The following is a 12,601-nucleotide window of genomic DNA, read 5'->3' on the forward strand; positions in this document are numbered from 1 at the left end:
CTCAGAACGGCGCAGGAGCGGAGGCCGGTGCAGGCGGCGGGGAGTGGCACGTCCGGGGAGCCCGGCGGCACGGTGAGCAGCGGGGATTGCTAGTTCCTGCCCCCCGGGCCAGGGTCCATGCCCCTGCAGGGCTTGGCTGGGACTGGCGGAGCCCCAAAAAAGCACAAAAAAAAAAAAAGAATCACGGCAGGGCGGCGGGAATGTGCCGCCCTTACAATGTGCCGTCCCAGGCACGTGCTTTCTCATCTGGTGCCTGGAGCCGGCCCTGGTTGTATTGTTTAAACATAGTCAGGGTTGAATTGTGCTTAGCTTACTCACACAGGCTTTTTCATTGACAGCAATGTAACCACTTGCACAAATAAGGCAGGCAGTATTTAGTCATGAAAATATTTTTACTATGTGCCAACAAAGATGCTTATACATCTAATACATCTATCTAAATATAAGATTTAGTCTTATTCAGTTTAATAGGCATATAATCATACACTGTTTTATAGAGAATTGCACAATAAAGAACATTATTTTATAAAACTAGAATCATATCAATACAAGCTAACTTTGGAACTGAAATCTCTAACAGATGGCATTTTATATGGTGGTGCATTTGCAGTCACCCTATATATGGAAGTATTTAAAGAGTTTTAAAATAGAAGAAAAATTCAATTCTGCTAATTTACAGGACAAATAACTAAATTAATTATACCAAATGCAGTAATGTACAGTTTTCACATTCATTTCTAGCTATATATTTAATTTAATATTCAGTGTTCATTTCTAACTATATATTTAAAATTTTAATACATAAAGCACCTGAAGTTCCTCCAAAGGTAAAATTTCCACTTCAGCTATTCACTTTTGCCTCTGTGAGGAGTCGGAGCAGACCCAAAGAGAGATTCACTTATGTATTTTGTATCTGGTTCTCTAAGTCAAAGATATATAAACTGCAGGGTTCTTGCTTGAACTGTGGTGATAATTTCTATATCACTGTTTCTGTGTTGATGGACTAAGATGTGTGATTCTCCAGTGACACATGAAATGGAATAGGAGGCATGAACTCGAGCAACTGTAAATTGGTCTTAGTCCTCCTGGCTGCTTTATGATGTCTTCCCAAATTGTATAAACATTCAGACAGAGGCACCGGATCCTGTGAACTCTGTCAACTTCTACTTACATTCTGAGAGGTACTGAGCACCCACTGAATACTGAAAATTCCTATTAACTTCAATAGGAGTTGCAAGTCCCAGAACCTCCAAGAATTTGGCACAATGAAAATTGCAGGTGAGTGCTTGCCATCTCATAGGACTGAATTGGTAGTTAGTTAGCAAGACCACCAAATACTGTTCTCAGAGCTTGCAAGTCACCCTGGTACACTTGGCTTTCATGTGAACATTCACTCACCCTTTTTGTAAAATATTTATTTTTCTAGGGCTGAGTAAATAAGGCCGCCAATGCTAGTCTATTTAATATATTTACTGCTAAGGATCCTAATTCAAGATGCTGATTGAATCCACAGCTTGCTAATGGAGTCAAGTGAGTTGGTTTCCAAACCTCAAAAGTTTCTGCTCTTTACATTTTGTGGAAAGAGTAAGAGGAGGAGGAGAAGAAAAAGAAAAGGACAAAGACAAAGAAAGACGGTCAATATTATTCTACTTGAACTGAAAAGCAGACACTTCTGTGGGATCTGTGTAAGTGGTTTATTAGATGAATTTAGCACTAACAGCTGTGGAGCCAGCAATAAATCAGTTCTGTCCTCATCTGATGATGTCAATACAGTCCAGGGGATATATACACCTAATTCCCTCACCATTGTATCAAGTTTGTCTAACACCAAAAAGAAAATCTAGCTTCCAAGCACAGGAGATTCCTAATTAATATTTCTAGCAAATCTTTAAGATACTATGGTGGAGTAATTTCATGTCCTATGCAAAAGAAAAATATAATTATGCCAAAAAGCTGTTCTTCCTGTATTGATTCATTTGAGCTTCTTTATGCTCACATACCTGCAGAGCTTCATGGATATTGCCATTGTAGTCAATTATCTCTGTTGCACCTTGATCTCCCTTTTGTCCAGGCGGGCCCTGTAACATATCCCCCAAACACTATATTATTTGAATCAAGCACACAACTCTTAGTGACTGATTGTTCTATCCTAGTCTCTCTTAGTCTGTCTGAGACTGTTTTATTCTATAGTCAGCATTTGTTTGAAAGATCTCCCTGAGCTGAAAAGTTCAGGGTTGTTAAGATCCAGATTTTGATTGGCCCATGATAGAGATGAGAACCAGAAGTAAAGTTTAGATCTGAATCTTGTGTCTCCATTTGGGCCCCATAATTCATTAGTTTCTTTCTCATATTTTTATATTTTAATTAAAGAGGTTTTCAGAGGCATGAAATGCATTTTATCTATGAAAAGAAATATTGACCCAAGCCTCTTTCACACTGCAGCTGAGACTTTGCTAGCAAAAATACTGTTTAAACACAATTATCGCAAGCATATTTTCTGTATGGTTTCCATGGCCTAGTGTAGAGATGGGTTGTTTTCTGACACTTGCTCTATTTATTCATTCACATTTGTTCCCTGAACTTTTTTCTAGATCTCGGTACAGTATATTTTATCACTTTATAGCATTTTCAATAAATCACAGTCTGCAAAAGTTAGCCTAAAACCAAAGGTTGTTTTAAGAGGAACAAACATTTAAAAAAAGATAAATATGAATGAATAAATCATAACACAGTGAATCGTGCTCCAACAGGTAACACTGATACATAAACCATTTAGATAAACCACTGAAAGAAGATGCTGTGTCAGGCCTACTCTTTTGGATCATTCAAGTAAAAAACCAGACCCTGCTTATGAAATTTTGCAAACCTCAAACAACATCTTCCAATCCAGAATCCCCCTATCTTCTCAGTCATCTTCCCAATCTACTCTCTCCCTTCCTTAGAGAAAGCCTGGGGGAAGGGGATCTTCCAGATGGGTGGGATCCTGACAATTTAGGATTTTATAGGATAGATCCATACCAACACTTAAAACTTCACCTGAAAATCAAGTGACTGCTATAGCAGGGCAAATATTAGTCACACAGCATTGAAGGATGACTAATCTTCTATGCAGTGTTGTTGTGGCTGTGTCGATTCCAGGATACTAGAGAGACAAGGTGGGTGAGCTCACACAAAACTCAAAAGCGTGTCTCTCTCACCAACAGAAGTTGGTCCAGCAAAAGATATTACTAATCTTCTAGGCATCTAGAGTATGATTTATAACATAGCTTTCCCTGTTGACACTGAACTGCAGTTAGAAACCCTCTTCATGACACAACTATGTTAGCAACACTTATGTTTAACCCTGGCTCGTGCTAACTCGCTTTCAACTGTAGTTGTTGACTTGGCCTAAAAGTAACAATTGAGATTTCCATTGGACAGGTTAAAATAAAGTACACTTACCCTAGGACCTATTGCTCCTGAATCACCTTTGTCTCCAGTATCACCCTATGGAAAAGTAATATTTGTAAGCAAAAAAAGATAAACAATTTGTTCAATAGTTTCAATATTTTTATTACCCTCCAAGTCGAGCATATACTTTATTTTTAAAAACAAAATAAAAAAACTTGACATTGGTTTAAAAGCAAATAGAATATGGGTTTTAGTTACATAGGGATAATTCCACTGAAGTCAATGGAGTGTGAGGATTGAGACTGTTGCAACTGAGAACAGAGTTTGGCTCTTTGTGTGTAGCATTTACTATATAATATATTACCGGGGTAGCTTAAGAAATAACAAAGGATCAAATAAAAGGCAGACTGAAAATTGGGTCATTTAAACAACTTCGCTATTCTTGATGGCATGGATACTCCACTATCAGAAGCTTCACAAGAAAGCTCAAGGGGTAAGTCACTCAGGCCAGGTCTACACTACCCCCCTAATTCGAACTAAGGTACGCAACTTCAGCTACGTGAATAACGTAGCTGAAGTTCGAGTTCGAAGTACCTTAGTTCGAACTTACCTTGGTCCACACTCGGCAGGCAGGCTCCCCCGTCGACTCCGCGGTACTCCTCTCGCCGAGCTGGAGTACCGCAGTCGACGGCGAGCACTTCCGGGTTCGACTTATTGCGTCCAGACTAGACGCGATAAGTCGAACCCAGAAGTTCGATCGCTCGCCGCCGAACTACTGGGTAAGTGTAGCCAAGGCCTTAGGGTATGTCTACCCAGCAATTAAACACTTGTGGCTGGTCTGTGTCACTGACTCAGGCTCATGGGGCTTGGGCTGCGGGGCTGTAAAATTATGGTGTAAATCTTTGGGCTCAGGCTGTAGCCTGAACTTTGGGACCCTCCCCCCCTCACGTGGTCCCAGAGTCCAAATTTCTACACTGCAATTTTATAGCCCCACAGCCCAAGCCCTGTGAGCCTGAATCAGCTGACACGGACCAGCCATGGGTGTTTAACTGCTGTGTAGACATACCCTCTGCAATTGTCACACAACCTCTTCGAAAGGGATTTTTCAAACTGCACACGCATTTCTCTCTCATTACTCCCACTGGTGTTGCAGAACTTCTTTCCTCAGTCACTGCCTCTCTTACCACCACATCATCGTTGTCAGCATTTAATGATTTCTTTGCCCTAGTATCCCAGATGGAATAAAGATCTTTATCATCTCACTCTCATCTTTTTCCTCCTGGCTGTCACTAATAAGCTCAGAGGGATGGAGAAAACTTTATCCATAAGGGCAAACTCTGTGAGTGGCCCTTGTCTTCGTAACCTGAAATCTAGTGCCTGGGACTTATTTCACATTCATGGCCACTTTCACAGCAAGCTTTTTTGTTTGGCAGTAGTGTCACCAAATTTAATTAAATACTGCTACTCCTACTCCTGTTTGGATCTATACTTGCTTCTGTGATACTGGTATGGACAAGGATTATTAATTCACTGATGATAAGAGAAAGGTGCATATGAGAAAAAAGAGGTGCACAATGGGAGGAGATATTAACATTGCTTCCATCTGTCTTCTCTGCAGCAGGAGAGGACTGGTGGACCTGTGGCTACGGCATGAGCGTATTGCTTAAAAATCTGAGTTCATTTCCCAGTTCTGCCACACAGTTCCTGTGTAACTCTGGGCAGTCACTTAGCCTCTCTGGGCCAGATTTCCAAAGGTATTTAGATGCCTAAAAAAGCAGATAGGTCCCTAGATAGATTTTCAAAAGTGCTCAGGTGCCTAAATCCCATTGGGAATTAGGTGACTAATCTGCTCAGGCACTTTTGAAAATCCCATTGTGCACCTATCTGCATCTTTAGGTGCCTCAATACCTTTGAAAATCAGGTCGTCTGTGGCTCTGTGGCCTTTCTGTAAAATAAAAATAATAGTTCTCTACCTCATTGCGATGTTGTGTGGATACACACCAGAATATCTGGGAGATGATCCGATACTACAATGATGGAGGTCTCAGAAATAGACAGTGCTTTTTATCTCTCTCGACATGCTAACACCTTTATCAACCTCCTGCCCTTCCCAAGGCTCCCTTTTGTGAAAGTAAATGCTGACAGCCTATGAGTGAAAAGTGCTACTAAGACTTAATCCTGCACACACTGAATTTAATGGTGAAGATTCCATTGACTTGGTGTAGGATCAGACACTAAGACCAGGTCTACACTACAAAGTTAGGTTGACCTAACTTACGTCGGCATACAGCTGCCACAGTAATTACATTTCCTGCACGTGTCTACACTTTGCTTCTTGTGTCAGTGGTGCACGTTCTCAACAGGAGTGCTTGTATTGATTGTGGGATTGCTCCTGAAAGCCAGTAACAGTCAACAGAAGCAATGTGTTCTACACTCACACTGACCTTGTGACTACATTGACCTTGACTCTACACTGCTCATGGAGGTGGTATTATTAAGTCGGTGTAGCAGGTGAGTTACATCAGCGGGAGCAAAATTTAAGTGTAGACACTTCCTTAGTTATGTTGACCTAACTCTATAGTGTAGACAAGACCTAAGAAACCACATTATTCTGTGAATAACATTCCAGTGGAGACCAAGTTCCTCAGCACAAGGAAGAAAAGAAATCAGGAGTATTTAATTGTTGTTTACACCACCTTGGTTCTGTGAACCACTTTTAACATTTTATTATTCACTATGAGCATATGCTTTGTGAAGTCAATGGGACTGAAGTACTTACTTAACTTTAATTGTGTGCTTATGTGTTTTGCCAAATGGAGATATACTGCCAATTCATGGTCAACGTTGAGAGCAATATAGAAATGATTCTCAGCAGAGCTTTGTTCTCTCAAAATGATTTAATTAAACAAAAGAATAAATATTCCAGTTTTATTTTGTGTGGACCCCATAGTATAAACTGGCAGACACTAGTAAGCATAAGGTTTTGCAAAAAATATTGCAAATCCATTGAAAATTTTTACTGCTTTTGTGTACACTCTGGTATTGAAGCTTTAACTTTTTGCCAAGGTCCATGGTAGTTTTTCAACTATCTAGAAGACGAATCTGAGAGACCCAAGCCTGGTAGATCTCATTGCCCAAAATTCAAAATAAACCCCCTCACAAAAGATCAGCAGAATAACAATAAGAAATTATATTTAAATCAAATACTTTTCAATGGTTATTGGATCAGCAAAATGTGGAAAGTACCAAGTTTAACAGCTCTTTCCTTCCATCCCAAAGAAAATGGATTAAAACACAACCATCAAACAGAGAGCGATAAAATAGGTACACGGAAAAAGGGAACAGACAAAAAAGAGACTAATCATTTTAAGATGTTACAACAGAGAAAGAAAGAGCACAATCATGGCGTACAAAATATTTAGTGCTTGATTCCACAGACCTTACAGTTAAAAAGCCCAATTAAACCCATGGGAGTTTTGCTTGTATGAAGGCTGCAGGATTAGTTATCATTTCTTTCTAAATCAAAGTCGATAGTACTAATAATTTGCCCTGGAAATCTTCATGTTACACCAAAAAAGGCAATTCATTTGACACTGACCTTTGACCCCTTTGGGCCTCTAGTTCCAGATTCGCCTGATTTCCCCTGTGTGAGGAAGACATAGAAGATGGACAGAAGAAAAATGAGAGAAAAAAAGGAAAGAGGAGAGGAAAAGAGATTAGTTCTAGTAGTAGTAGAGAGCAGTGGAAACACTTTATTTTCTATGAACAACCTCATGAATCCATCTAGTATGGAGTTTAATAGCACCCAGAATAATGAATTTTTTAGTATTGATGTGCAAACGCTATTGGTTCCCTTCTTCCACAGGAATTCCACCAAGTATTCTCTTATCGATTCTTGCACACGACTGACACAAATAATTGTGGCTTGCAGGGGGTGTCCACTGTACCGTTAGGCCCTCCAAGAACTGAGAACTGAATAGTGTTTACAGGATAGTACTGCTAAAATAAAGTGTTACCACAATAGTTTTCCCAGGAAGTATAGATGAATAAATCTATCAGTATAGATCTACCTGACAAAGAAGCCAGACTACCATTTCAAGATATGCCAAGAGTAGAACACTCAATCACCAATGCAGTAGAAAATGCTCGGAAGATATTAAAATGTAGTTAGGGTTATTTCTTTATTTTTTCTTAGAAAACAAGAAGCAGAATGGATTTTCTCTGAACTTGAAAGGTCACAGTGTTCAGACAGCTCAAACTAGGGTGCTTATAGACACATCAGGGCAGAGCTTCACCTTTTGTCAGTTGCCATCACTCCATCACAATTTACACCATCTGAGGCTCTGTCTCCTTCAGTCCAAATAATGGATTCCACTTATGGCCTAATTCTGCAGTTGTGAACACTATGCTACCTCTGGCTTCTGGACTAAACTATAGCTCTGTCTACACTGCTGCTGGAGGTATTTCCAGCTCGGGCAGATGTCCACACACTAGCTGTGATGATCTATCACACTAAAAATAGCAGTGTAGCCATGGTGGCAGAGGCTAGCTGCCTGAGTAGTAGCAGTGTACAGGGATGAATTTACCGTGTTCTCCTTTAAAGCTCACTTGCAAAGTTTTGTTCTGGTTACTTGAAGCAGTTATTGAATATTTATATCTATAAAACTAACAAAACATTGCCAGTGTTCAACCAGACTGACCTTTGGCCCAGGAACTCCAGGTTCACCTCGCTCACCCTTTCCAGGAGGCCCTGCTTCTCCTCTTTCACCCTGTCAAAGATTTCAACACACATGTTGTCATAACTATAAAGGGAAGGGTAATAGCTGTCCTGTGTACAGTACTATAAAATCCCTCCTGGCCAGAGACTCCAAAATCCTTTTCCCTGTAAAGGGTTAAGAAGCTCAGGTAACCTGGCTGGCATCTGACCTAAAGGACCAATAAGGGGACAAGATACTTTCAAATCTTGGGGGGGGAAGGCTTTTGTTTGTGTTCTTTGTTTGGGAGTGTGTTCGTTCTCGGGACTGAGAGGGACCAGACATCAATCCAGGTTCTCCACATCTTTCTAAACAAGTCTCTCCTATTTCAAACTTGTAAGTAAATAGCCAGGCAAGGCGTGTTAGTTTTCCTTTGTTTTTCTCAACTTGTAAATGTACCTTTTACTAGAGTGTTTATCTTTGTTTGCTGTACTTTGAACCTGAGACTAGAGGGGAGTCCTCTGAGCTCTTTAAGTTTGATTACCCTGTAAGGTTAATTTCCATACTGATTTTACAGAGATGATTTTTACCTTTTTCTTTAATTAAAAGCTTTCTTTTTAGAACCTGATTGATTTTTCCTTGTTTAAGATCCAAAGGGTTTGGATCTTGATTCACCAGGAGTTGGTGAGAGGAAGGAGGGGAATGGTTAATTTCTCCTTGTTTTAGATCCAAGGGGATTGGATCTGTATTCACCAGGGAATTGGTGAAAGGTTTTTCTCAGTGCTTCCCAGGGTGGGAATCTAGAATTGGGAAATGGTGGCAGCGGAACCAGAGCTAAGCTGGTAGTTAAGCTTAGAAGTTTTCATGCAGGCCCCTACATTTGTACCCTAAAGTTCAAAGTGGGGATCCAGCCTTGACACATGTATGTACGCATCACAAACCACTAGCAACCTTTAGTATAGTACAAAGTCAGTTCAGAAAAACTAAACAGGATGTACTTTCAAGCCCATCTGAGAGCTATAATGGGATGGAGAATATTTTTCCTAGCTAAATTTACAGCATTCCTGAAAGCAGAAGTGGATGTTTTCTGTACCTTAATCTGAGTCATTTTCTGTTGAACAAGACTGTATTATCTGAGAAATAGTACGTAACAAAAGACCAGAACAAGGCATAGACAGAAGGGAGCAATTAGTGCTGCCTCTAACTTCCATTCTCAGAACCCTCGGGTGAGTTAGTTCCAGTGTTCTAAATGAGTGTAGGTCATGTGATGGGTAAGAATGGAAGAGGTGGCCTTTTAGGAGCCTATTGGCAACCAGTGAAGCAAACAAGCCACTTTTGCTGGCTCACCCTAGTTAGGTGAGCAGCTGTATTCTGCACAAGTGAGAGCTGTGGAGTGCTTTTCACACTTCGCCCAAGCTAAAGTTCATTGTAGTAGTCACATCTAGAAGTGATACAGGTGTAGAATACTGAGTTGGAGTCTGCATTTAAGGGGTGGGGATGGCTAATGAAGCAATTAGGGACTCTAGAAGCCTAGGAATAAATCATGACCTCTCGTAGAAAAGGACAGAAACAGCACCACTCCATAATTAAGGTTGAAACTTTCCATTCAAAGCTTGTTTTGCATTCTCCAGCATTACCTTAAAATACATTTTTAAAATGGAAAGTTGGCTTCAGAATTGGTCTGGAGTTCCGTTTTTTCCTTCCAAATCTGAAGTGAATGGGACAATAGGTTCACAAAATTTGGCTCTCAATAGGTGAGTCCACAAGACTTCAAAAATTCTTTGGCACTTTATTTCCCACTCAGTTGCAAAAGAACAGACAGAAGGAGAGAGAAAGCACAATGTTTAATGGATTTATATATTCAAGATCTAGTGCACAGGATCAAAGTTTCATTGCTTGGAGTCCATTTCTTAAAAGTTATTAAGATAGATTGTCCATACTGGCATGTTGGCTCTCATGGCCTAATTTAGGCTTTTGGTAGCTTTAGAGAGGCTACGTTGACTAAGGCAGCTAAGGAGCTTGAGATGGCTATGAATGGTTAAGTAGTCTGACTTTCTGATTTTCTCAGGGCACACTGCAGGGCAAATTTAAAGTAACCTGGATACCAAAACAATGAATTTTAATATTTCCAAATTTTGGGCACAGTTTAAAGTTTTAACCTAAACTTTAAACTTCTTGGTAGTTTTGTATAAGTACCACATTCTTATAAGGATTTTCATCCTTAAATGACTGATTATAGGCCTGATCTTCACTTTAACTTTGTTTTTGGTCATTAACACGAAGAAACCCAATATAATATGGATGAGTGTGTGCGAGAAGCTAAACTTACCTTTGTTCCTGGTAACCCTGGTAATCCAGGTTCTCCCTGTGGACCAATGAAACCTGGTTCACCCTTTAACAGATGAGAGCATATTAAATTATTCTTCATTTAATAGAAATTTATTACAATAAAATCAGTTTATTTTTAACAGTATTTTTCCCGATCACTCAGGGCTTTCCAGCTGTGATCCAACAACTATAGAGAGATTAATTAGGGATGACTAATTAATCAGGGATTATTTCCATCAGCATACTTCTTGGAGCAAAGCTTCATGTGGTTTGAGAAAAACAAATAAACTGGAAAGCTGCAAATCTTGTTTTTATGAAGCTAAGGACTGTTAACATGGCCCTATATTATGCTGCAATTTATCAAACAAAAATCCGCCATGGCAAGACTAACATCATGGTGGATTCAGGGAGTAGGTGGGGTTGAGAATCAGGGTTCCTTTCATTCCCTGTACCCTCTCTGCGCATTTGTTTGCAGAGCGGAATAACAGGTAAGTAGCCCCTGCTCTCTCCCACCATGGTCAGTCACAATCTGAGCACAGGTGTGTAGGGAGTAAGGAGGGTCTTATCCCCTCTCACTCCCCTGCACATCTAAGTAACAGCCGTGACAACCGTGTCCTAGATTAGCGACTACACTGCAGCACAAAGCTTTAAATAACTCTGTATGGTCTGTAAGGGACAAACCATATGTTTTTCTTTACAGGCTTTTCCTGAATGAGGCCTCATGGTTCCTAGCATTATATTTTCCCCATGAATCTGAATCAAGAAGAGGTTTAGCTACTAGCCATCATGAGTGCAGGTGGCCAAAGTACTACTGAGCTAACAATCACTTTAAAAAAAAAATGTTCCCATATCAGTTTTAGTGGTATCCCCTGAATCTAAGCATGAAAACTCTACTCTGATTCTGCTGGGTGCTGAGCACCCCCAGCCCTCCTTGAAGTCAGTGGGAGTTGAGGAAGAACAGCACCTCTCAGCAGCAGGTAATTAATGGCTTCATTTAAAAGAAATCACAAACACTTGCTATTTTAAATACCTAGAATGACAAACACATCCAAATTCCTTGTTTATAAAATTATTTACATTGATAAAGGGAAGTATCAACTTGCTCATTGGCATGGAATTACAGGTATGTTGCACTGGTGAGAAAAACAGTGCAGGTTATGAACTCAGGGAGGTTTCTTGCATATTTCCATATGAAAATCACTGCTGTCATTAATCAATGTACCACTAGTGGTATGAAACAAAGGCCAGCATATCTGCTAAAGCACAAAAAGAGAAAGAGGGGAAGCGAGGAAATTAGTAGGAAATAAATAATGCAGAAGCATGTATTTCTTAATGAGGTTAGTGGGTATGTTATAACAATAAAAATAATCCTGTAGTTCACATGCCGTCTTTGTAATGTAACTGTGTTAGTACACACCAGTGAGAGTAACCTTTGGGTTTTCATTGTGGAAGGAGGCATTCCCTTTTAATGACAGCAAATTAAAAAAAACACTTCCCCTCCACAGTCATGGAATTTCAGTAATTTATTTTAAAATTAGGAAGGAGCTTGACAGCTCAAAATTATTTTACAGCACCCCAACACAAACTATCACCTGGCCAACTGGGCAGATTTATTACTGGACCTGTTAATTATGATTTCTAGGGGAAGAAACAAGTACTGTACTGATTCCATGACCCAACTTCTTTCTATCAGTGGCCAGGCTTAGAAATGTTATCCAAAGATCTTAATACAAAGCGTTTGGGTTGAATTCTGGCAGAGCATTGTGCATAGGCTCATACCAGAAACTTCCTACATTGTAAAAGGAGTGCTGGCAAAATCTTTCCACTGCAATCCCAGCTTTCCCGCCAAACCTGGAGAGAGATTGCTCTACAGGTGCTTTGTACCAGAAAACGTAGAGGATATTGTAAGAGGTCTGTGGTTTTACTTCCATGATCTGAGAGTGCAGGGCTTACATCAAGACCTGCTTTAATATTTTATCAAAAAAGTTTTCTATAAATTGTGTTATATCCTTGGGCCTGGGACAGGTGTAGTGGAAAAATCAAAGTAAATAAAAGGATTCCACTTTTTCTCTTTAAATGAAAAGCTCAGCCCGTCATATTCCTACCTTCCTTCTGGAGCAAGGCATGGGGTGAGGCATTAATCTGTATAGATACAGAACTATAACCCTGACCTGGGAATGACCCCTAAA

At 40.0% G+C, this 12,601-nt stretch overlaps 1 protein-coding gene across 1 annotated transcript in view; it reads right to left on the bottom strand.

The window, feature by feature from the left end:
• COL25A1 (collagen type XXV alpha 1 chain) overlaps positions 1–12,601 on the bottom strand; it is a 203,092-nt gene that overhangs the window by 40,532 nt on the left and 149,959 nt on the right. The window contains exons 17-21 of the mRNA XM_065596206.1: positions 10,414–10,476; positions 8,091–8,159; positions 6,989–7,033; positions 3,442–3,486; positions 2,001–2,078 (exon numbers count right to left, since the gene is read on the bottom strand). Coding sequence (XP_065452278.1) covers positions 2,001–2,078; positions 3,442–3,486; positions 6,989–7,033; positions 8,091–8,159; positions 10,414–10,476 — 300 coding nt within the window. The remainder of the gene's footprint in view (positions 1–2,000; positions 2,079–3,441; positions 3,487–6,988; positions 7,034–8,090; positions 8,160–10,413; positions 10,477–12,601) is intronic.

Source organism: Chrysemys picta, chromosome 5 (genome assembly GCF_011386835.1).
Source record: "Chrysemys picta bellii isolate R12L10 chromosome 5, ASM1138683v2, whole genome shotgun sequence".
NCBI lineage: Eukaryota > Metazoa > Chordata > Testudines > Emydidae > Chrysemys > Chrysemys picta.